Source organism: Panthera onca, chromosome D3 (genome assembly GCF_046562875.1).
Source record: "Panthera onca isolate mPanOnc1 chromosome D3, mPanOnc1 haplotype 2, whole genome shotgun sequence".
Taxonomy (NCBI): Eukaryota; Metazoa; Chordata; class Mammalia; order Carnivora; family Felidae; genus Panthera; species Panthera onca.
The window spans coordinates 85,614,120-85,639,134 of record NC_138350.1 but is presented as its reverse complement, the minus strand read 5'-3'; the positions used below and the strand labels follow the sequence as shown (position 1 = coordinate 85,639,134).

The 25,015-nt window shown below is 40.1% G+C and overlaps 1 protein-coding gene across 6 annotated transcripts in view; it reads left to right on the top strand.

The window, feature by feature from the left end:
• RTTN (rotatin) overlaps window positions 1–25,015 on the top strand; it is a 161,401-nt gene that overhangs the window by 28,876 nt on the left and 107,510 nt on the right. For 5 of the 6 annotated variants that reach the window (XM_060614068.3, XM_060614067.3, XM_060614069.3 and 2 more), the window contains 8 exons: window positions 3,988–4,200; window positions 5,412–5,524; window positions 7,712–7,838; window positions 16,590–16,715; window positions 17,273–17,389; window positions 18,204–18,343; window positions 21,256–21,427; window positions 23,054–23,153. In XM_060614068.3, the coding sequence (XP_060470051.3) occupies window positions 3,988–4,200; window positions 5,412–5,524; window positions 7,712–7,838; window positions 16,590–16,715; window positions 17,273–17,389; window positions 18,204–18,343; window positions 21,256–21,427; window positions 23,054–23,153 (1,108 nt within the window). Of the gene's footprint in view, window positions 1–3,987; window positions 4,201–5,411; window positions 5,525–7,711; window positions 7,839–16,589; window positions 16,716–17,272; window positions 17,390–18,203; window positions 18,344–18,651; window positions 18,854–21,255; window positions 21,428–23,053; window positions 23,154–25,015 lie in introns of those variants that run through there. The other variant, XM_060614071.3, reaches the window with a different exon arrangement.

Genomic DNA, 25,015 nt, shown 5'->3' with positions numbered 1-25,015 from the left:
ATTTTAATTTTTACCTTTTATTCATTAGTCATTATGTTTCTAAAGAAATTTTCTGTTTTGAAGAAATTTGCCAATGTCTAAGCATTATGAATTGAAGAATTCCAGTCATGTAAGACTATAATTGCATTTAAGATATGGATGTCTCACTTTATGTAATAATATATAGCTGAAAAGTTAGTAGTGCTACATTAACTTGTTACTAAGTATTACAAATGATCAATTTATCTATAGTATTGATGTAAAGTATTGATGTAAAACATCAATTATACCATATGATTTTATTTATTGCTTTTTGACCATAGACTTTTTTTTTCATCTCTGTACTTATTTGGATAGGAATCAATTAAAGTAGAAATCAAAAATGTTTTATTTTGAGTTACTTCAGTTTTAGAATAATATAAAGCCTCTGTGTATGTGTTAGTTTTTGAGGTTAGTTCTTTTTTTATTAGTTTTTGTTTTTGAAGGCAAGTCACTATCTGTCAATTTGGTACCTTTCTTAAATACATAAATTGGCATTTCATTAGAATAGTAAATCAGGCCATGGAGGAGATTGTGATTAAGGTATTCGTTTATAGATGGTTATAATTGCTTTCATTAATAAAGTAAGAACTTTAAAATGAGATGCAGACAAAAATCCTATTCCATTGCTGTTAAATTTCTTTCGGTTCATGATTATGCTGCCCTCTGCCTGTTGCTGGCTCACCAATAATTGAAATGGAGGTTGGATTCTGAAACTTTCAACCTGGAAAGTGGTTTTTAAATATTTGAGTTACCACCTGCCAAATATGTAAATTGGAAGTTGGAAAATGATAATGTGAATCTTTGTAGAGATTTCTTGGATTTGAAATTTGGACAAGATGACCTTGAAGGCCTTTTTGAAATGGATAATAATTGGTTTGAAAAGATTTTGAAAAATACCTATCAGCAGGTTAAAACGATGAATTGGTAATCTTATGAAAAATGATCTGTTTGGATAAATCAATTTGGTAAAAATTAAGAGCTAAAAATACTGGCCCTGTGCTCGAAGCAGCATCCAGAGCATCGTAGGAAACTCTGGCTCTTTCTAAGCCAGCAGCCTGGGGATGCAGAAGAATTTATACCATAAGCCTTTGATTTTTTCACTGAGATATATATATCCCTAATAATTTGCTAAAGCTCATAGATTCAGAGCAGCACTTCTTAAAGTGTAATGTGCAAACAGATCACCTAGAGATCTCGTTAATGACATCTTGCATATTCTGATCCATTAGTTCTGCAGTTCTCACAAGCCCTTGGATGAGGCCGTGCCTGCTCTGAGTGGGAAGGTTCAGAGAAAGCAATGTTATATCCCTCCTATCCCCCCGCCCCACCCGACTCCAGCCTTCGAGATAGTACTGTTGATTCTTTTTATCTAACAGTGGTGATGGATTTGCCCTGAAGTGGCTTCACTTTTAGTTCTGACTGACAGGTGAATAATGCTGATAAATGTAGGATGGCGGTCTTCAGTCTGTTGACTGTGATCAGTCCGCTGGACCATGCCAGGATTCAACCTGAGACTGGAGCCTGGTGCTTTGAGTTGCTGAGATGAAGTTTCACGTGTAGGTATGGAGAGTGAAGATGTCAGAATTTCTTAGTGTTGGGGTGAAAAGAAAGAAAGGAAATTAATATTTATTACGTGAGTGAGATCTGCTAGACATCTGCTTGGTGCTGAATTCTCACATCAGCTGTTCTTACTTTTGTGACTAGAGTCAGAGAAAGCTCTTTTTAAACTAGAACACAGCACCTTTGGAGTTAGATCCGTGAGGCTTTAATATCTTGGCGCAGTGCCCAACTCCCAGTCTCCTTTGCTGATTCTTCTTTCTCTCTAACCTTTGAAAGGAATAGAAACCCAGGACTCACCCATTTGTGGTCTTTAAACAGCATCTGTTTGCCGACACCTCCTCGACTCATAGTTCCAGACCACATGTGTCACCTGAAGCGCAAACTCGTAGATTCAACATCCTTTTTGACATCTTCACTTGGGCGATGATCGATGTTTCCAACATCACGTGTCTCAACCCTAATTCTTCACTTCTCTGGTCTTTCTACGGTCTTGCCTCTCTGGGTGGATAGCACCTTCATTCTTCTGGTTGGTTGTTGATCAGGCAGAACACTTAGAGTCATCCTTGATTCCTGTCTTTTACGTACACCTGGATCCAGTCCCTCCACAAAATTTCTCATTTCTTCCTTGACATCTGTCTGGAGTCTGAACCCTTCTTGCTGTTCGCACCGTTGTCACCTGAGTTCGAGGCACCTTTCTTGCCTAGGTTGTTGCAACAGCTTCCTCATCTGTCTCTCATTTCCACCCTTGCCCTTTTCCGTCTGTTCCTGTAGGCTGCTCTTGATACTTGCTTGAAATTTCCCAGTGCTTCCCCAGGGGCAAGTCTTAAGATGACCCAGAGCCCTGCCTGATGTGTTCACCAGTGCCCTCAACCCCATCCCTCAGTGGTAACTGCACTGGCCTCCTTGTCTCTGGGCCTTTGTACTTGGAGTTCACTCTTCTATGGGTGCTTTTCTGCCAGAGATTCAAATCCACCCTATCAGAGAGGCCTTCCCTGCTGCTCTAGAGTGTAGCACTTCCCCCCCCAGGTGGCTGTTCCTCTCCATCTTTCCCATCTCTTGTTGTTGTTGTTTTCTACCTTAGCACTTGCTGGCCACACCTGCTATCTTATGAAATATATCGATTTACTCTGCCTTCTCCACTGGAATGTTCCCTTCGTGAGGGTGGAGGTTCTGTTTGTTTCCTGCTGTGCCTCCAGGGTCTGGAATGACTCCTGGCATACTGTAGGGGAACATAGTAGGGGCCCAGCAAGTATTTGCTGAGTGAGCAAACCATAGGTGAGCAGATAATCTAGTTTGCCTCTCTTTTTCCCCCCTAAGAGAGTTCTTCACAGAATCATGAAATTTCTCTTGATTTTCTAATAGCTGCTGTCTTAATAGTTAGGGCTTTATTTCATGATTACATAGAACTAAAAATTTGATTCCTATAGTTTCTGACATTTATTTGGCAACTTTATTTGATTTTAGAAGCATCATTTAGCTGATTTAGCCCTTTATGTTAGATTTTCAGGCAGTTAATAATTATTCTTAAAATAGGATATGCATGAAATAAATGGTGACCAAGCCTGCCCTTTAATAAAGACAGCATTTCAGCCAAAGTAATAGGCTATGCCAAAAGATTTTCTCCAAACATTGAATTTTGAATCCTTTTTGTTTCCTTCATTCATAGAATCCTATCACCAAACTAGAATCATTAAAAAACAGAACCCAAAGAAACAGTTCTTTCAATTTTAAATCAATTGTTTTAAGGTTACAAAATGTATAATATTTCATTTGGGCATGTTAATTTTATACTAATTAAGGGTCACTCCTCTCTGAGTGTTTTAGAACTATGTAATTATTGTTGAATTTCTCCTTTCCCCTCTGAAATATGAACTAAACAAAAAATCAATTTCTGTTCAAATCAATCTATAGTTGTGTTTGATTTAGTGTTATTCAATTCAATATGTAGTTAATAAGCCCTGGGTTATGTGTTCAGCTTCAGTGGAGAAGTGCTCTTGTTTTCAGGACTTTATTGCATTATTCTGCAGATTTATGTGCACAGCATGAAATACTTAGATCAGAAAGCCTCCTGCCTTCAGTTTAGTAGCAGAGATATAAACAAGGTTCACGGCCTGGGGGGTGGGGAGAGTGACTCTGGTTGTTGGTTTGGGGAAGGAGGAACTATCCTGTGTGCCAGGCTTTTGGAAAGAGTTGAAATTTGGACTTGAGTTGTTTTGAGCAGAGAAAAATTACATTGAACAAGACATAGAAGTGAATGGTGTGTTAAGGAATAGAATTTTCTTTGGAGAAGCATAGACTTTGTGATAGACAATGATATAAATAAAAAGTTGAGCTAGCTATATTAAAATCATAGTCTACCATATTTTTCTAAAACGATTTTTAACTTTTGTTTTTTTATTCATTAAGGCAAGCCACTTTTTACCAGAGCCTTTGTCAGCAGCATTATTTTTAGTTTCTTTGGACATGCCTATTTCTTTGGAATATCCAAATATTCACGAAGCTGTTGTGGCATATTTGGAACAGCTGAATTCTGAAAACTACAGTATTTATAAACGAACTGCGGAGGCTGTTTATTCAATCGAATGTACCTGTAACTTCCTGTCTGATGTTGGGAAGGAGGTAAAAAGTTCTGTTAATGTCTTTTAATTAAATATTCTTTTGATAAAATATTTAGAAAACATAACCTATACTTTCAAACTGATGGACACATAACAATTGAATATTGGAGGTGAGATACATTATTATTGAGCGTTCATTTTTCAGATCAAGGTAAGTATATGATTTGTGTAAAGGTAAAATAAAGACTTTAGAATAATGATTGGTGTGTATTGATGAGACCCATTGGTTTTTGAAAAGGCAGTAATTATTATCAATGTCTTAATATTGAATAGAGAGTTCCTTTTTGAAGTGACTTACTGTGTGTGAACAGTGACAATTGACATAAACAACTATAAGGGCCATTTTAGTGCTTTCTGTAGGCATATTTTTCCTTTAATATTTCATAGACTTATTACATACACAAAGAGCCTGATTTTTTATTAAATACAATAACGAGGTAGATTGTAAGGTAGAATGACTTTAGGTGCAGTGTTATGGCAAAGATTATGTATTGTTATTTATCCCTTTTAGAGATACTTTTAGGATATTTAGTATGTTGTCAGTAAAGGGGTTTATGAGTCTTAAAATAGACACTGACTATAATAGTTGTTTACTGTTTGGAAGTACCAAAGTGGGTCCTGAAGATCTAAAAAATTAGGAAATAAATTTTTTATTCCTTTTGTTTCCTACAGTGGAAGTTATCTCAGCCTCTTAGTTCTAATTTTCCTTTATTTACCTGTTATTTTTTCCTTTTGTTTTGCCATATCTCACTGCTGCTGGCTTCTTGTTTCTTCCGTGATAGAAGTTCAGATTGTCAAATTATTTCCGTGATATTCTGCATGGTCAGTTAATCATGATGTGTTGGTTGTCCTTTATGTTTGTAGAAGTGGTCAACATGTAGAAGGGGAAGTGGATCATAAAATACACAAGTCCTGCTTTGAGTCTACAGTTAGTAGGGAGATAGGGCTACAAACTGTCAAAGAACGTGGCCACTCGATTGTAACTTTAAGCCTACTTGGAAGTGAAAAATAGTCTCTTGTGGCATTTAGCTAGGAATTTTCCCCCCTAAGCTGACATTTTTAGTTTGCTTGTTAGGAAAGTGGACTTAAGTAAATGTGAACAGTCTTAGGGTCTTTGAATGATCTAATTTCTTGAAGTTGCTTAGTTAGCTGTTGAGAATTCTACTGTACATGAACTTGACATTTACTGTTCCCTTCTGCTGTTTTTTTTAGGGAGAGAAGAATCTCTTAGAATTAGTGGAGCTGGCAGACCAAGCCTTGCGAAGCTTTTCCTATCATCAGCATTTCCCCCTAATAAAGGAAATCATCTGCATGTGTTCAAAGATGTAATACTCGCTTTCTTGATATGATTATATTATTATAGGATATATTGTGTATGTGTGCACTTAGGAACAATGAAAACAGAACTGGCCTTAATTTTTACTGTTTTTTAATTAAAATTGTTTTTACGTATGTTTGACCTCTGAACTGTATATGTATAGCTGCATTAGGGCAGTTAACTATTTTATAGGGTAAACTTTAAAAATACCATGCCTATAATCAAAATGAATTATCCCTGGATTTTTATACATTTGTTTTGGTGTCCATCCAAACCAAGTATTCAAGCATATTTGTTTATTTGTCTCTAAAGTTTTGATTAATAACTTAAAATGAGGGTTTTTAAATGTAAGTTTCATTGCTTCCTACTGTTTTCCTATATGGATTTTTAGAATGCGTCATGCACTGTTTATTTTGAAGACATTGGAGCAGATTCCTATTTAGAATTTAGGGTCTTCATTGCTTTTGGAAGGAGTAAATTCCATGATGATAAATATTGATTAAGTATGGGATTTATTTATTTATTTATTACCTCACATAGTCACTATGTTTGTGTGTGTATGTGTGTGTGTGTGTGTGTGTGTGTGTGGTAAGAACATTTAAGATCTGTTTTCTTAACAAGTATCAAGGATACAATACAGTATTATTAACTCTAGTCCTCATAGAGTACATTAGATCTCCAGAATGTATTCATTCTGAATAACTGAAACTTTGTACCTTTTGAACAACATCTCCCTATTTCTCCTATTCCTCAGTCCCTGGTCACCACCATTCTACTCTCTGCTTCTATGAGTTTGACTTCTTTAGATTACACATGTAAATGAGATTATGCCGTGTATTTGTCTTTTCTGTACCTGGCTTAAGTTACTTAGCCTAATGGACTCCTGCTTCATCTGTGTTGTCACAAATGATAGGATTTCCTTTTTTTTTTTTAAGGTTGAATAATGTTCCATTGTATATATACACCACATTTTCTTTACTTGTGTATCCATTAATGGACACTTGAGTTGTTTCCATATATGGTTACCCTTGAACGATACAGGTTTGAACTGCGAGGGTAATGCAGATTTTTTTTTCTTTTTTTTTTTAAATGTTTTATTTATTCTTGAGAGAGAGAGAGAGAGAGAGAGAGAGACAGAGCATGAGTGAGGAAGGGGCAGAGAGAGAGGGAGACACAGAATCTGAAGCAGACTCCAGGCTCCGAGCTGTGAGCACAGAGCCCGACGTGGGGCTCGGACTCACAAGCTGTGAGATCATGACCTGAGCCGAAGTCGGACGCTCAACCGACTGAGCCACCCAGGCGCCCCAGATTTTTTTCAATAAATATGTGTATACTACTGTAAATGTCTTTTCCCTTATGATTGTTCAAACTTTTTTCCTCTAGCTTACTTTATTATAAGAGTACAATGTATAATGCATATAACGTACAAAATATGTATTATTGGCTGTTAAAATTATTGGGAAGGTTTCTGGTCAACAGTAAGCTATTAGTAGTTAAGTTTTTGGGGAGTCAGAAGTTATACATGGATTTTTAACTGCATAGAGGTTGGTGCCCCTAACCCTTGTGTTGTTCAGAGGTCGACTGTATTGGCTGTTATGAGTAATACTAGGATGAGCATGGGAGAACAGATATTTCTTTGCGATACTGATTTCATTTCCTTTGGATTCATAATGAGAAGTGGGATTGATGGATCATATAGTAGTTCTATTTTTAATTTTGAGGAAACACTGTACTGTTTTCCATAATGGCTGTATCAGTTTACATTCCAAATATGGGTTTTTAAAGACTTGTATGGGTACTTTAAAAAAAATATTTTTTGATATTTATTTTTGAGAGAGAGAAAGATAGAACATGAGCAGAGGAGGAGTAGAGAGAGGGAGACACCATCTGAAGCAGACTCTGAGGTGTCAGCACAGGGCCTGATGTGGGGCTTGAACTCACGAACCGTGAGATCACAACCTGAGCTGAAGTCGGACGCTTAACCAATTGAGCCACCCAGGCACCCCTTGGGTACTTTTTAAGAGAATATTTTCTGCCTTGAAACAAGTGCTTGGATAGATATTAATATTGGGTTAGTTAAATAAGATCCCACTTGGAGGAACTGGAGTAGGAAGAAACCCTTTCCAATATTCTTTTCAATCTCTTTAGTAACTCGCTTACCTTAGATGTCTTGGATGTTTTACCTTTTTACCAGCTGGAAATCTGCACAGGCCAGTCCATTACTTCAAGGAGAAAGTCAGAAGGTGTTTCTTCGAATGTTATCTCACCCATTACTGCAAGTGAAAGTTGAAACTTACAACTGCTGTTTGGAAATTATTAAGGTGGGTTTTTTGGGTTTTGTTTTGTTTTGTTTTTGGTGGGGAGAGCAAATAGTGGGTTTTCTTTCTTTCTTTCTTTCTTTCTTTCTTTCTTTCTTTCTTTCCCTTTTTTAAATAGCATTTTATTTTTCTTTTAAAGTAGGCTCCATGCCCAATGTGAGGCTTGAACTTATAACCCTGATATCAAGAGTCGCATGCTCTATCTGCTGAGCCAGCTGGCGCCATTGGGTTCTCTTACTAAAAATCTAAAATTAGGGAGGTGCCTGGATGGCTCAGTTGGTTAAACATCTGGCTTCAGCTCAGATCATGGTCTCGCAATTTGTGAGTTTGAGCCCAGCGCCGGGCTCTGTGCTGACAGCTCAGAGCCTGGAGGCAGCTTCAGATTCTGTGTCTCCCTCTGTCTCTGCTCCTCCTCTGTTTGCACTCTGTGTCTCTCTGAAAAATAAATAAACATTAAAAAAAAGCCAAAACTCTAAAATTAGGGACGCCTGGGTGGCTCAGCCGCTTAATCCTCCAACTCTTGATTTTGGCTCCAGTCATGATCTTACAGTTTTTGACTTTGAGCCCCACACCGTACTCCACACTGACAGTGTGGAGCGTTCTTGGGATTCTCAATCTTTCTCCCTCTCTCTCTGCCCCTCCCCCACTCTCTTTTTCTCTCTCTTTTCTGTCAAAAATGAATTAAAAAACTAAATAACTCTGTGTAGAAAAAGCATTTGATAAAATACAGCATCCTTTCTTGATAAAAACCCTCAAGAAAGTAGGGACAGAAAGATTGTACCTCAAAATCATAAAGGCCATTTACAAAAGACCTACCACTAATATCATCCTCAATGGAGAAAAACCGAGAGCTTTCCCCTTAAGGTCGGGAACATGACAAAGATGTTCCCTCTCACCACTGTTATTCAAGTGGTGGTGAATAGGGCTGGAAGCCCTAGCTTCAGCAATCAGATAACACAAAGAAATAAAAGGCATCCATATTGGCAAGGAGAAAGTCCAACTTTAGCTCTGCAGATGACCTGATACTCTGTGTGGAAAACCCAAAGACTTCACTAAAAAACTGCTAGAACTGATAACATGAATTCAGCAAAGTCGCAGGATATAAAATCAATGCATAGAAATTGGTTGCATTTCTATACACCAATAATGAAGCAGCACAAAGAGAAATCAAGGAATTGATCCCATTTATAATTGTACCAAAACCCATAAAATACCTAGGAATAAACCAAGCCAAAGAGGTGAAAAATCTATATACTGAAACTCTAGAAAGCTTATGAAAGAAATTGAAGAAGACACACACACAAAAGTGGAAAAATATTCCATGCTCCTGGATTGGAAGAACAAATATTGTTAAAATGTCGATACTACCCAAAGCAATCTACATATTCAGTGCAATCCCTATTAAAATAACACCAGCATTCTTCACAGAGCTAGAACAAACAATCCTAAAATTTGTCTGGAACCAGAAGAGACCCCAAATAGCCAAAGCATTCCTGAAAAAGAAAACCAAAGCTGTAGGCATCACAATTCCAGACTTCAAAGATGTAATCATCAAGACGGTATGATAATGGCACAAAAACAGATCAATGGAACAGAATAGAGAACCCAGAAATGGACCCACAAATGTATGACCAACTAATCTTTGACAAAGCAGGAAAGAATATCCAATGGAAAAAAGATGGTCTCCTCAGCAAATGGTGTCGGGAAAACTGGACAGCGACATGCAGAATGAACTTGGACCACTTTCTGATACCATACACAAAAATAAAGTCAAAATGGATGAAAGACTTAAATGTAAGGAAACCAACAAAATCCTGGAGGAGAAAACAAGCTACTTTGACCCCTTTGACCTTGGCCGCAGCAACTTCTTAACATGTCTCTGGAGGCAAGGGAAATAAGAGCAAAAATGAAATATTGGGACCTTGTCAAGTTTAAAAGCACAGCGAAGGAAACAATCAGCAAAACTAGAAGGCAACCAATGGAATGGAATTTGCAAATGATATATCAGATAAAGGGTTAGTATCCAAAATCTATAAAGAACTTATTAAACTCAACACCCAAAAAACAATCCAGTGAAGAAATGGGCAAAAGCATATATAGACACTTTTCCAAAGAAGAAATCCAGATGGCTAATAGACATATGAAAAGATGCTCAACATCACTCATCATCAGGGAAATATGAATCAAAACCACCATTAGATACCATCCTACAGCCATCAGAATGGCTGAAATTAACCACTCAGGCAACAACATATTGGTGAGGATGCAGAGAAAAAGGATCTCTTTTGCACTGCTGGTGGGAATGCAAACTGGTGCAACCTCTCTGGAAAACAGTAGAGGTTCTTCAAAATATTAAAAATAGAACTACCCTACGACCCAGCAATTGCACTACTAGGTAGTTACACAAGGGATACAGGTGTGCTGTTTGAAAGGGCACATGCACCCCAATGTTTATAGCAGCACTGTTGACAATAGCCAAAGTATGGAAAGAGCCCAAATGTCCATCAATGGATGAATGGATAAAGAAGATGTGGTATATATGTACAATGGAGTATTGTCAATCAAAAAGAATGAAATCTTGCCATTTGCAACTATGTGGATGGAACTGGAGGGTATTATGCTAAGCAAAATTAGAGAAAGATAAGTATCATATGACTTCACTCATATGAGGAATTTAAGATACTAAACAGATGTACATAAGGAAAGGGAAGCAAAAATAATATGAAAACAAAGTGGGACAAAACATAAGAGATTCTTAAATATAGAAAAGAAACAGAGGGTTGCTGGAGAGGTTGTGGGAGGGAGGATGGGCTAAATGGGTAAGGGGCATTAAGGAATTTACTCCTGAACTCGTTGCACTATATGCTACCTAACTTGGATGTAAATTAAACAGTAAATAAATTAATTAAAAATACATTTATGTTGTGTTAATGTTGGGAGTATTGTAAGAAAATGATTTCTGTCATGTGTTCAAAAGTGATTTCTATGCTTAGGAAAAAATTTAGGTTATTTGGCTTAAATGTTTTAGTGTTAGCTATAGTACTATTTTTCTTTTGAAGAAAATACTTTCATTTTTAAGTTATAAAATATTTCAGCATAGAGTAGTACATAAAATATTAACTATTTCAATATTGCAAAGAACGTTGTACATAGTACTGAAAGATACATGTTACTGTGTACTCTTGAAAATGTACTCTTATATTCATCATTCTTGTAAATACTAACTGGATAAAACAAATGTTTACATTTTGCCAGTTTTGCTTCTAACCCTCTTTTATTCAGAGAAATAAAAATATTAGTTATAACTGAAGCTTCTTTCCTTTTTCCTCTTCTTTCATCCACTAAGACAACCACTCTTACATAATTGGTGTTTGTCCATATATATATTTGTACTATGTATGTATGTCTTTATAAATAATGTATGCAACTGTTTTTTCTGCTTGAAAAAATATATAATTTCATAGTGTACATATGTTTTTGCTGCCTTATGGCTTTCATTTAATGGTAGGACTCAGATCTTACCAATTCATTCTTCTTAACTGCTCTTTAGATTGAAAACACTTTTTATTGATACATATTTAGGTTCAGTCTACTTTTTACTGAAATATTTTTTTCAGTATTTTCATTGAAGGTCTGTAACTGTTAGTACATGTGTTTGAAAATGCCTTGATTTTACCTTATTCCTGAGTGATAGTTTAGGTGGATAGAGAACTATTTAGGTCTATTGCTGTTTTTCCGTAGCACTTTGCCAATAGTGCTTTGTTTGGCTTCTATCATTGTTGAGAAGTCTGCTATCAGTTAAATTATAATTTTCTTTTTTTGTTGTTTACTTGTTTTTAAGATCTTTTCCTTGTCTCCGGTGTTCTACAGTTTCATTACAGTGTGTCTTTGTGTACATTTTTTATTTATCTTGTTTATCACTCTTTAGCCAAAAGACTCATATCTACCTTCATTTCTGGATAATTCTTAATCACTGCTGTTTCCTTATCCTTACTGTTCTCTCCAAGTAGAACTCTCATTAGATCTAGGTAGACCTCATTTTACTCTTTGTGTCTTTTAAGTCCTCTTTCCCATTTTCTGTGTCTTGTTTTGATTTGGTTGGCTGGGATTCCTCAGTGCAGTCATTCAGGATGCTAATTCTTTCCTCACCCATGTCTAATTTGCTTTTTAAAATTTGTAGTAAAATATACATGACACAAAATTTACCATTTAATCATTTATAAGTGTACAGTTAAGTGTCATCAAGTACATTCACATTGTTGTGCAACTGTCATCATTACCCATCTCCAAAACTTAACTTCCCAAATTGAAAGTCTGTACCCATTAAACAATAACTCCCCACTCTCCCTCCCCCCGGCCCCTGGTAGCCAACATTCTGCTTTCTGTCTGAATGAGCCTGCACTAGGTACCTCATATAAGTGGAATCAGTGTTTGCCTTTTTGTGTCTGTTTTTTTTTTTTTTTTTTTTTGAACTTAGCATGATGTCTTCAAGGTTCATTTATGTTACAGCATATATCAGAATTGCATTCCTTTTTAAAGGCTGTATAATACTCTTGCATGTAAATACCACATTTGTTGACGTGCCACCCTCTGTTCAAGAAGATTTGGGTTGTTTCCCTCTTTTGGCTATTGTGAACAGTGCTTCTTTGAACATGGGCATACAGATATCTGTTTGAGTCCCTGCTTTTATTTCTTTTGAGTGTATATCCAGAAGCAGAATTACTGGATCATATGGTAGTTCTATTTTTAATTTTTTGAGGACCTGCCATGCTGTTTTCCATTGTGGCTGCACCATTTTACATCCCTACCGGTAGTGCATAATGCTTCCAGTTTCTCTGCACGGTCCCCAACAGTTGTTATTTTTCTGTTTTTTCTTTTTTAAAATATATATGTATTTTTTAAAGTTTATTTATTTTGAGAGAGAGAGAGCATGCATGTGCGTGTGGGCGAGGGGCAGAGAGAGAGGAAGAGGAAATCCCAGGCAGGCTCCATGCTCAGTGTGTGAAGCCGGACACAGGGCTTGATCCTATGAACCGAGAGATCATAACAGAAGCCAAAATCAAGAGTCCAAGGTTTGGATGCTTAACTGAGTGAGCCACCAAGCAAGTGCCCTTGTTTTTCTTTTTTATAAATAACATCCATCTTTAACTCATCATTGTTGCTTTTAATTTATTCATCAAGTTTTAGATTTTGCTTATTCCATTTTTCATTACTATACTTTTTTAAAAATATTTTTTTAATGTTTATTTTTGAGAGATACAGTACAAGCAGGTGAGGGGCAGAGAAGGAGGGAGACAGAGGACCCAAAGCAGCCTTTACACTGATAGCACAGAGTCTCATGGGGGGCTTGAACTCAGGAACTGTGAGATCATGACCTGAGCTGAAGTTGGAGGCTCAACTAACTGAACCACCTAGGCGCCCCTCTTTGCTTCTTTTTTTAACTCATTCTTTTCATAATAGTCTTTCATTTTCTTCTTTTGTTTCTTTGAAAATTTTAAACGTACTAATTTTATAATCTTATTTAGATCATTCTATTACATAGAATGCTTTCATTTATTATGGCTATTGAATCTCTTATGTTGTTGTTTTCAGCCAACCGGTGATGTGATTTTTGATTGTAAGGTTATCTTTGGCAGGTAGTTTATACTTGGGGAATCTTATATTCTGTAGACAGTGGTTTTATAATTACTTCTGCCTTGTTTCCATGGATTTGACAGAGTTGATACCATAGCCTGGAGGGGCTTGTTAGGAAGTTATATCTTCATTTAATATGTTGAAATACTCATCAAAAGAACCAGTTGAGAGGGAAAGGTAGAGGGTGACAAGTGGCTAATTAGGAGAAGCTAGTGCCTTTGAAAGTTGAAGGCATTGGGATCTAGAATATTGATAGCTAACTGAACTTAGGTGGGCTTAGGTGGAGCAGCAAGTTGAATTGTATATTCTCTTTGAGATTGAGAGTAAGTGGTATTTGCAATGTGTTTGAAATGACTGATATGAGTAGAAGTTTGATATAATCAAATAGAAGGATTTGGGGGTTGCAATGAGAGCCCAGTTGATTGTCTTAATAATCTTGTTAGTGAAACAAATCTTTGCATAGTTATCTTTGGCTAGCTGTTTGTGGTTTTGGAGAATGTGGACATCTGGATCCATGGAGCATTGTGGTTTTTCCTTGAGGATGGGAGGGAAGGCCTTTGGTGAAAGTAAGCTGAGTAGCTGAAGTGATAGCCCATAGAATCAGAGGAAGTAAAGGCCAGAGGGAAGGAAGTAGTTAGGATTATACACTGGAGGTCACGGGAAATAGTATGTTACAAAGTGTTAAGCAAGGTAGAAACCTGTATTTGTGATTTTAGAAGGAAAACAAGCGAAAGGTAAGTTGAAGTGTTCTGAGATATCGGGCAGGTAATGTTATTGAGATGAGGAGGTCAAGAAGCTGAGCTCCATATGCGTGGGATAGTTCTTACACTCAGAAATTTAGAATAGTGGAATTGGCTTTGATGTTCAGATATTTGAAATGGATTTTAAATAATTCCTTGAAATGCCTTGCCAACCATTATAAAGCTTTGAATTTTATTCTAAATGCAGTGAGAAGCTATGAATGATTTTATGCAGGAAATTGATTTGATCTGATTACCTTTTTTAAAAAGATCACTCTTCCTATTGTGTGGAGAATCAATTGTCAGGGGTCAAGAGTGGAAGCCAAAAGGCCAATTCCACTGTAGTGGCCCCAGTGAGATACGATGATGTGGTGGAGATGCTGGGAAGAAAATGAATTCAGGATACATAATGGATGTAGAGCTGGTTGGTCTACTGGTAATGGGAGTAGGGTATAGAAAGCATCAAGGAGGAGTTCTGGGGTTTGGGATTTAGTAATTGGATTGATCATATTGTCCCCAGTATTGGATTGTGGGTTGGATAGAATTATTTTGAATGTGTTAAATTTGAGATGCCTTTTTACATGTAAGTGGAGATGCTAAGTAGATGGTTGAATATAATAATAATAATAATGCCAGTTATATGATGGTGGCAATAATAATGATAACAATTAACATTTATTCTGTATATCAGGTACTTTTATAAATGTATTCCCTACTTTAATCTTCATAACACTATAAGGTATGTATTCTCTCTTGAAAAAACAGAGATGCTATGAACTTGTCCAAGGTCTAGAAGTAGTAAAACTGGACTTTGAACCCGGACAGTCTGACTCCTAAACTCTATTCTTAAGCTTTGCACCAAACTGTCTCTGGAGTGTGGAGCCCAGACTAGCTGTAAAATTTCAAGTCATCAGCACAGAGATGGTGCTGAAAGCCACAAGGCCAAGTTGGGTCATCTGGTGAGAGACTGGGGAGAGGCCATCTAGGGTCTAACCAGATGGAAGGTGGGCACAGCAGGAGCCAGCAACAGAAATACAGAAGTGTCTGAGAGGAGAGGGGAGTATGGTATCCTGGGCGGAGTCAAATGACAACAGGGATGAACGCATTGGGTTCAGTGTCACGAAGTTGACAGGAGGCTTCTGTGGGGTGATGGGGCCTGAGGTCCTGCTGGTGTGGGTGGAGGACAACCTGGGAGTGAGCACATAGAGGCCTAGGACTTGTGCTGTGTTGCGATGGAGAGCTGGAAGATGGACTGGTAGCAGCAGGGGCATATTAGATCCGGGGACCCTTAGAGCATGTGACAGAGTCACAGGACTAACCCTGGAAGAAGAGGAAGTAAAGGTGCTGGAGAAGAAGACACAGGTGCAGGAACTGTGCAGGAACACAGGTACAGGAACAGGTGTTAGGAGGACAGCTAGGATGCAGGTTACGGGCAGGATTGGTCTTGGATGGGATTCTAGTGCTTTTTTGTTTGGCATAAAGACCAGTGTAGGTAAGTTGATATGTATTTAGTGATGAGAGAAGAAGGGTGTTTCATTAAGGATCACGTCTTACTCCCATTAAGAAACTGAAGGTCAGAGAGTTTAAGTGTTTTGAGGAAGTAAGTGACAGAGCTTTTCTTAAACCATAAGCCAAGGCTATGCTCTTTCAAAAGCTCAGAATATACAGTTGCTGTCTGGCATGAAGTTAAAATTTAAAGAGAAAAAATATGTATAAATACGTGTGTGTATATGTACGTACGTGTATGTATAACTTTTTGACCTCTGAATTATTGGTAGTGGTTAGGAAGTAGAATTTTGCAGAGCAAAGAAAATTTCATTTCTGAGAGTCACTGTGGATTTTATGTTTACCTTTTTATATTGTATTTAAATTCTGTTAATATTTCAGGGAGCTTTTTTCCCCTCTGCCATCTTAGGCAGTCCCTAAGAAAATAGTGTTCTCTAGCTCTGATTGAGAAAAGAATTTGTGATAATGAGTCTGAGAGACAGTACGCAGTCAGTACTTGTATTCAGTGATGTATTATCAATATATTGATGATAAATATCCTGCATATATGTTGTCCTCCCTTTCCCCCAAAACTTCAAGTCTGTTTTCATTTGAATTTTGTTTTTCTTCCTCAAACCTCAGTAAGCAAAATATAAACACCCTGGGATAAGTTTGTTATGTTATTTTTTTATGTTTATCATTATGAAAACTGCTTGTTGGCAGAGAGTAACATAACACGCGTATCATGTAGACTCAAAAGCTCAGGCAAGAGAACTTTTTTTCATCCTCTATTAGGTAAAAGAAAAGTTTCAATGAAGTGAAAAAGTGTCAACAGAAGAAAGAGGAGTCCTTTGGAGAATTAGTGTCACTGAATTTTTTTAAAACTATTTTACAGGAATGTTTAGGTGTCCATAATGTCACTAAACCTGTGTCTTCACTTTGTAATGGAATTCATTTTCTACTTCACCCGAAAGTTCTGTATGAAATCTCTGCATTTGGCATTCAGGAACCCAAAAATGAGGTATGGCCATGTTAAGAGTAAATGCAAAAGACAAATATAATTATACTCAGTTAAATGAAGATAATATTGTAATATAAGTAGATAGTGTGATGAGAAGCTGAGAAGAAACTTGCTTTTGATGTATGGGTTTAGTTGCGGTGTTATTTACATAAAAAGAAATGTTAAGGAAAATGTGAGAATCAAAATATAGGACATACTTGTTCTCAAAGAATTCAGATGAAGCTGTTTATGTTTTTCATGTAGGCTACGAACTGTACAGCAGTTATGGCAAGCAGGTTGTATTATGAGGGAACATTGCATCGAATGGAAAAATATACCTTAAATGTAAAACAAAAACAAAAACAAAAAACACAAAACCACAAGGAAATCCTTATCGTTAGGGAGTTAGACGGGTTGAGACCAGAATGTAAGGTGAAGCAGCGGAATGTGAAATTTGAAGGAAGGGAGGTTAATTGGAGCGCCTTCCCAGATTTTACACAGAGTTACGGGCACATGCGGTGACTTGGCGGGAGACCTCACTTCGTCGGGTTCTTTGATCGTGTCGTCTCGTCGGGCAGGTGAACGCCGCTGCCAAGGCCATTCTGATGTATCTGCTGCAGGGACGACTGATGATGACAGCGGCGACCTGGAGCAAGTTCATTGAGTCTCTGTGTCCTGTCATTCCCGTGCTGCAGGTACTCGGAGCGGTTCCCCACTTCCCGTCCCGTTTGTCTGGCGTCGAGCGTGACTGACGGAAGCACGTGCACACAGCAGAGCTGTCACGTGGCGAGGGAGATTGGGTGGCGGGGGGGGGGGGGGGGCGAGCAGGGCGCGGTGGTAGCTCCTTTGCGCGCGTGCACTTCACGTACCCGGCCGGGGCGGGGGGTGAGAAGCGAGGAGCAGGCGTGTGGCACCGCCCGAAGCCCGGAACGCGGCCTTCCGTGGAGGCTCTCGGGCACGGCTCGCGGGGCTTTGGAAGCACGTGGTGTGTAACGAGACTTGCCTGGTGACTTCCATCCCTGTACGTACGGGGACTTCGATTAACAGGTTCTGGGGAACAGGCTTTTCCGGCACTCGTGCTGGGTGATGGAGGGGGAGGAGCGAGGGGATTGGGGTCCCCCCACCCCGGGGTTCCCCCCCCCCCCACGCCACCCCGCTGTCTGTGGGTGAGAAAGTGGCTGGGCAGCGCCATTCTGGGAACAGCCCTTGCGGAGAGGCGGCCCTTCGTGTCTGCGTCCTCCGCGGGAGGTGCCACAGTCAGGGCCTTGGAAAACAGAGGAATGGCGGGCGTCGGGGGAGTCGGCCCATTCTCCTGAAGTTCCGCAGTGTTATTTTTAAGCGCAGCTTTATGTAAGCTTCTCACGTCGTGCTGCCAAGTGAGTCCTCGGCCGAACTGAAGGAAGTCCGGGGGCTGCTCGACGGGCCTCCGCAGTTCTTCTTTCCAAGTTAAAAAAGTCGAGCGGCATGTGTCCAGCAAACGATCACTTCCCCTTCTCCGAAATCCGTTAGGGCTACGCGGACACGGAAGAGCCTCTGGGAAAGTGCGTCCTCCTCCTGAGCAGAGCGAGCCCCGAGGCGGACGAGGGGGCCCTCCCCGGCACCGCGCACCTGAGGGCCCTGCTGCGGCTGCTGCTCGTGAAGAAGCCGCCGTGAGTACAGCCGCGTGCTCCCGGGCTGCGCCTGCGCTGAGAGCGGGGACGGCGGGGGGGGGGGCTCGGTGTTGCGTCCTTCTGACGCAGGGGAGAACCAACGAAGGTGAAGGGAAAGGGAAGGGAGGCTGCGTTCCCGGAGCGTCCGCAGAGGCGGCCGGCTTCGCTGTGGGACCGCTCCGGGTGCCGGCGCCGCCACGTGCCGTTGCTGGGGCTGTGGGCCGCCGCTGAGCCGCGGGGACGCGCGCGCGGTGTCTCCTCAGGAACCGGCACCCGGCTTGGCTCCGCGGGCGGGCGCTGTGAAAAGCAGGCCTCGGTCAAAGGGTAGCGGCCCGGTTGACCGAACACCAGAGTGAGCAGGCGTTTGTCCTGGTCTTTGGGAAGCTGGAAAAGTGTTCTTTTCCCCACCAGTAGTGTTACGTGCCGTTGAAACCAAACGAGAAGAAGAAAAATGCACTGTCGTCTCGCCCTCTCTGCCAGTGCCCCGTGGATGTTTCTGGTGCTGTTTAGGTAACAGGGGTTAGGTTTTCCCTCACTGAGAAGAGGTCAAGGCTTACAGAGCCGGTTGGCAGGCTGGGAGGGCCAGATGTCCTTTTGACGGTGGATGATTTTGCTTCACTCAAACCTCGCGTCCCGATAATGCAGGAGCTTATTTGTAGGCAGATGATCAGACCGAGAACGCCGGAAGTAGGCGGATATCGTCTAACAGGCCCAGAGAACGCAGGGAGGGAAATCAAGAGAAGAGACGGTAGCACCTTACAGCCCAGACATCAAGTTCGGTAGACTTAAGTGATGCAGGCAGAGGGCGAGTTGAGCTGTGCTCCGCAGGGGCCGGCCTCCACAGGGCTGGGGGTGCCTTTTTAAGGGGCTCCTGTAGTACGCCACACCCCCAGATTTGGTGATTTCACACAACGGAAGTTTGTTTCCCGTGCACCTTCGGAGGCCCGGAGTCCCCGGGTCAACAAAGACTGACTTGATCGGGCAGGACATTCCGAGCACGTAGAAATCCCCTCCCCGGAGCCCACCGCCAGCCCAGACCGCTCTCCCAGTAAGGCAATTCTCGGTCACTCGGAACTCAAAACACTTTGAATTACATACTTGTTCTCATCCGGTCAGTTCTACCCTGTCCCACCAGCCCCTAAACTCCACGTAGGCCGGAACCCTGTCCACCAGAGGATCTTTATGTCCTCGGAACTTTCTAGAGTACTTTGGACATAAATCCGCTCAAAACCCATTTGTTGAAGGAAATAGATGGAATAACTGGACTCTGGCGCCACATGCGAAACCTAAAAAGACGCTAAATTTCGTACTAGAGGAGATGCATACGTATATGCTTTCCACATTCCACTCCAGCCTTCTCACTGGGAGTTGTGCCTGTCCCTGAACTGACAGCCCCAGAGTTTAATACAGGTGGCGTTGGCCTGGGGCGAAGGCAGCAAAGCAAAGGAAGAACTTCGTGTAGGTAGCTAGCTGTTCCAACAGCATATGGTATAGGGCGAAGGTTTGCCTGACTTCCCACGCCATCTTGGAGTGGGTATTAGTACTCTGGAGATGGTATCTATTAACAATATTACTGTAAGTTTCTGCTTTCTGTTAGATTTGGCAAGTACTTATTGATGTCACCTGTGTGCCTAAGAGCTGTGGCAGGTCGTGGGAACGTGACCGCGCACGGCGTGAGCGCGGCACTGCCCGTACAGAATTGGATGTGCAACTGGGGGGAGAGCATTTGCCAGTTACACTTTATTATTAGTTGTAATGATGCAAGATGAATGTTACGATATAGGAACTTCAGGGTGACGGGACCACACACAGCAAGGTGACCCAGCCTTGGCCGCAGGAGGGAGGTCTCCCCGAATACGCAGGTCTTAACTCTTGTTTTATAAGCTATACTTAAAACCCAGAACCTGGAACTTGGATTACTCGCTTACAATTTGCCCAGTTTTTATATAGTTCAGGAACCTGTCAGAGTAGTGATAGATACCTGGTTGTCTCACTGTCTCTCAACTCAGTGTCCTTTGTCTACTTGATGGTGTTTTGTTTTTCCATTTTGTTGTCTAATGGCATGCGATATCTAGTCTTTTCTTGAAATCTCCCACCTGGCCACTGAAATGACCTTAATTCTAATCCATTCCAGATAAAACAGAATTTTGATGGGAATCACAAATATTTACATTTTCTTATTTTTTTTTTAAGTTTATTTATTTTGACAGAGAGGGAAGGGGCAGAGAGAGGGAGAGAGGGTGAGAGAGAATCTCAAGTGGGCTCCACGCTCCTAGCACAGAGCTTCACATGGGGCTCAGTCTCACAACCCGAACCATGAGATCGTGACCTGAGCTGAGGTCAAGAATTGATCGCTTAACCGACTGAGCCACCCAGGCACCCCTGCGTTTCCTTATTTGAGAAGAATCTGTTTAACCCGTAATATAAGAACGTTTTCATATATTGTTAAGACATCACATTTTAGTTATTAATGTGATTACTTTCCTGGAGGTTTGACCTAAAGTTTGTACTCTGTTCATAAGTCTGTGATAATTTTTGATTTTGAGCTAGATCACTGGACTTGGAATCAGGAGTTAGGGTTGTAATTTGCAGGTTAATGTACTGCAGTTGACTATGGTGTTGATAATGGACTGTGAAGTTGACAGTCTCAGTGAGTCTGTCTCTTCATTTGTAACTGTAACTTTATTGATTCCTTACTTCTGATGTTTATTTATAAATATAAAATTGAAAAAATAATTGTGGTTGTACACCAAAAGTTTTAATAGAAAAGTAAAGTACCATTGTTAGTAATGTCAGTATAAGCATGGCTAATTATTGTGTTGATATACAATAATGCTTTGTGATTGTAGGCTTTTAAAATTTATAGGCATTGTATATTACAAAATGTTGATTGGAACACTTTGTTTCTTTAGGGTCCGTTCACTAGCATTAAAGCTTTTAGCGTGCCATCTTACAAGGGAAGACGGGGCTCATGTAAAGCGCCCTTCAATAGATGCCAGACTTCTCTCCAGAGTTACTAATTTATTTATCGTGAAGAAACCTATTGAACTCAAATTGGATGACAGAAAAGAACTGATTATTAAGGTGAACATAACTTTTGAGTTTCTCATTTTGTGCTTACTTGCTATATTTGTATATCACATATTTTATGTTACATTCTTCAGTTGGTTTATGCATCTGAGAACAGGTGCTAGCTACCTTCAAGTGTGGTTATTCATGGTAGTTTGAAGTTGTCTTCTGCTTTATCTGGCTTCTGGATACATTTGTTTGTTGAACAAATATTTCTTGGATTTCTTCAGTGCCTACTACATGCCTGGCTTTATATCCTTTTCATTTAATATATATGCTGGAAATGCAAATTAATTAGAATAATAATTTAAATACAATATAAGGTTAACGCAGTGGAAAGAAATTCTGTGGTGACTCTTAAAAACAAATGCTACTGACGTAAAAAACTATCGGAAATTCTTCTTTTTCTTACGTTCAAAATAGCCTCTAAGCCAAAAGGAGACCATTCCCGTGACAAAAGTTATCAGCCTCTTCCTTGCAAGAGGAAAAAAGTAATACGGGTGGCAAAGGGACTTCTTAAATGTCATAGTAGTTCTGGGATTTTGTTGTTGACCTCTTTTCTAAATCTTTGGCTCTTTCTGCACCTCCAGAGGTGTAGCGCCCAACTCCCCATCATTAGCCAAGACTGTACCCACGCCGTCCGGGACCAGTGCAGCAGTAGATGAAGGAAGCTGTTCGTTATCATCATTGATTCATTCCTGTGCTTGATAGCTTCTCTCGTGGCTTCAAGTATACAGTCTATCAGTTTTTATTTAAGTTTAGGCTAGCCCCCCAGAGCCTGTGGTAGTATTGTACAGCCCCAGGTAATACAGTGGAGTTTTTAAATGGGGAAGCACATACAGTGTTCTTCTAACCTAAGCATCTGGGGCCAGGTGACAGCCCTCGCAGGAGGATTGTCGCCTCGACCTGCCTTGACCCCGCACCAGGTCCTGCCGGGGACTCCCTGAGCACTAACCACTGGTAGTTGCTCCTGGGCTGAGTGTGTGACACGGAGGGTGGTGGGGAGTAGGGGTTCTAGCACTGTCTTTGTGAGTCCCTGGTAGGGCGAGGAGATAGCAGTGGGTGGTGAATGGAGTGTCGTCTTTGTCCTTTCCCCTCCCCACTCACTGTTGGGTTTGCCACCTCAGACCCTGTCCTGGTACAGAGTGACTAGTGTTGGGAGTGGCTGTGTTGGAATGCTGGGCAGCAAGCCCTAGAGGGCCATGTGGTTAGGGTGTGTAAGAGGCAGGAAAGGTAGGGGGCCAAGGTCTTCTAGCCGGTGGCTTTTGGGAGCCACACAGAAGTCCCCAGTCACATGTCTGGGATCACTCTTCTCAGGTTGCTACCTAGGGAAATGTCACGTAGCTTGCATGTTTTCTGTGAAGTTCTTAAGGTGGCTAATGGGTTGTGAATGACTTCCTGGCAAAATCTACCTTAGGAAGAGAGGCTTAGTTGACATGACAGCTCTTTGTTTTAGAACTTAAGTTTTCCCTGACATAGCGCATCATTGCTGCAAATTTACATCATGTGAATATATCACTTAAGTAAAGTTGATTTTGAAGCTTTTGTTCTTATGGTATAAATTATAAAATTTTATTGGACAATTTGAAGTAGATGAAAACAAATTCTTTCTTTTTTTTTTTTCTTTTTTTTGGTTTTCAGTTGGAGACTGTTGAAAAGGTGTATGAAATCTTTACCTCAGATGATATCGATCTTGTCTTGAGAAAGTCAGCCGCAGAACAGTTAGCTGTGATTATGCAAGGTAATGTCTTTTAAGGAAAATGATTGCTGTACTGCTGATAGTTGACTTGAAATAGCTAACTAAGTGCAGTGGTATCAGCGGTTGCAAACTGCAGTTTTGGGGGCCAGATGCAGGCTATGGTCTTTTTTTTTTTTTTCTCATAGCCCTTAAGAATGGTTTTTACTTTTTTTTGTTTTCACTGATTTAATTTTTTTTGAGAGAGTGAGAGTGTGTGTGCATGAGCAGGGAGGGGCAGAGAGGGAGACAGAGAATCCCAAGCAGGCTCTGTGCTGTTAGCACAGAGCCCATTGTGGGGCTTGAACCTGTAAACCGTGAGGTCATGACCTGAGCCAAAATGAAGAGTTGGATGCTCAATTGACTGAGCTACCCAGGCACCCTGGTTTTTACATTTTTAAAGAGTTATTAGAAAAAAGAAACAAAAAGAATATGTGACAAAGACAATATGTGACCAGCAACATCTACCATATTTTCTAGTTCTTTCAGAGACAGTTTGCTGATCCCTGGTCTACAGTACCATTATTTAACCTGTAGAATGTCATATGATAGAATTGTCTTCCTTCTAAGATATTGATACAATTCTAATAGTGAATCAAATGTTCCTTTCTCAATTTACCTAGTATACGATGTTTTCAGTTTGTTCTGTCTTGGGTAGAGAAATCAATCAAACAGTACTTTGTGGGTGGATAAAATAAAAATAGTGCACTGTAGCTATGTGTTTTCTTTAAAGGTTTATTTTAAAAAACAGCTAGTAAAATATACTGTTAACTTTATTTGTAGTGTTATTCCATAGGCTTCCATTCTTCCGGTTTTTTATTTTTTCCTGTATGTGATGTATATAATTATCTTTAACATTTGAGACAAATGATAATTTTTGAGACAAATGATAAGTTTGCACTTACATAAAAAGATTGTTTCTGACTCGCAACATGGGATGTGCTTAACGTTCCTCCCGTGACATTAGTGGAAACTGGGATGAGAGAGTAAGTTGAAAAAGCATATCCAGCAGATTTGTGGCTTTAATAACAATGATATAGACTACAGAAAATAAGGCTCTAGAAAACGTGGACAGCCTTAGCTAAGAAGATCAAAAATCTCTTGTAGAGAGTGTTCTTTCAGTATTGTTAACATTCCAAAAATAAAACTTATAATTTTGGTGTACACTGTATTGGTGAGTAGTGGAAACTTTTTTTTTTAAGTGGCAGCTAAAGGTAGTTATAGTCACAGCTACTAGTTCAGTATCAATATGGGTACAGTATTTATGTTTTTCTCATTGCATATATGTATATTCTCAATGAGAGTGTAGGAGAACATGATTTGTCTTGAGAGACGTTAAATACTTTAACGTATAAGCAAGTAGAGCTTTTGTTGCTAGTGATAATTCTTTGTGTGTGTGTGTGCGCGCATGTGCGTGTGTGTGTGTGTTTGCACAGGTGTTACTCTGTTTAGGCTGCTCTAATAGAATACCCCAGACTGGGTAGCTTATGAACAACAGAAATTTATTTCTGACAGCTCTGGAGGCTGAAAGTGCAAGATCAAGGTGCCAGCAGATTCAGTGTCTGGTGACAGCCACCTTCTTGGTCCATAGATAGCCATCTTTTCCCTATGTCCTCATAGGGAGCAGAGGCAAGGAAGCTCCCTGAGGCCTCTTTGACAAGGGCACTCATGCCATTCTTCAGTGCTCCACCATTCATGACCTAATTGCCTCCCAAAGGCCCCAGTTTCTAATATCTCACTGGAGATTAGGTTTCAACGTAAGAATTTGGGGAGAACATAAACAGTACATAGCAGTGAACGTGCACGCACACACACACACACACACACACACACACACAGACGCAGTATGTATGTTATTAAAAAAGAGT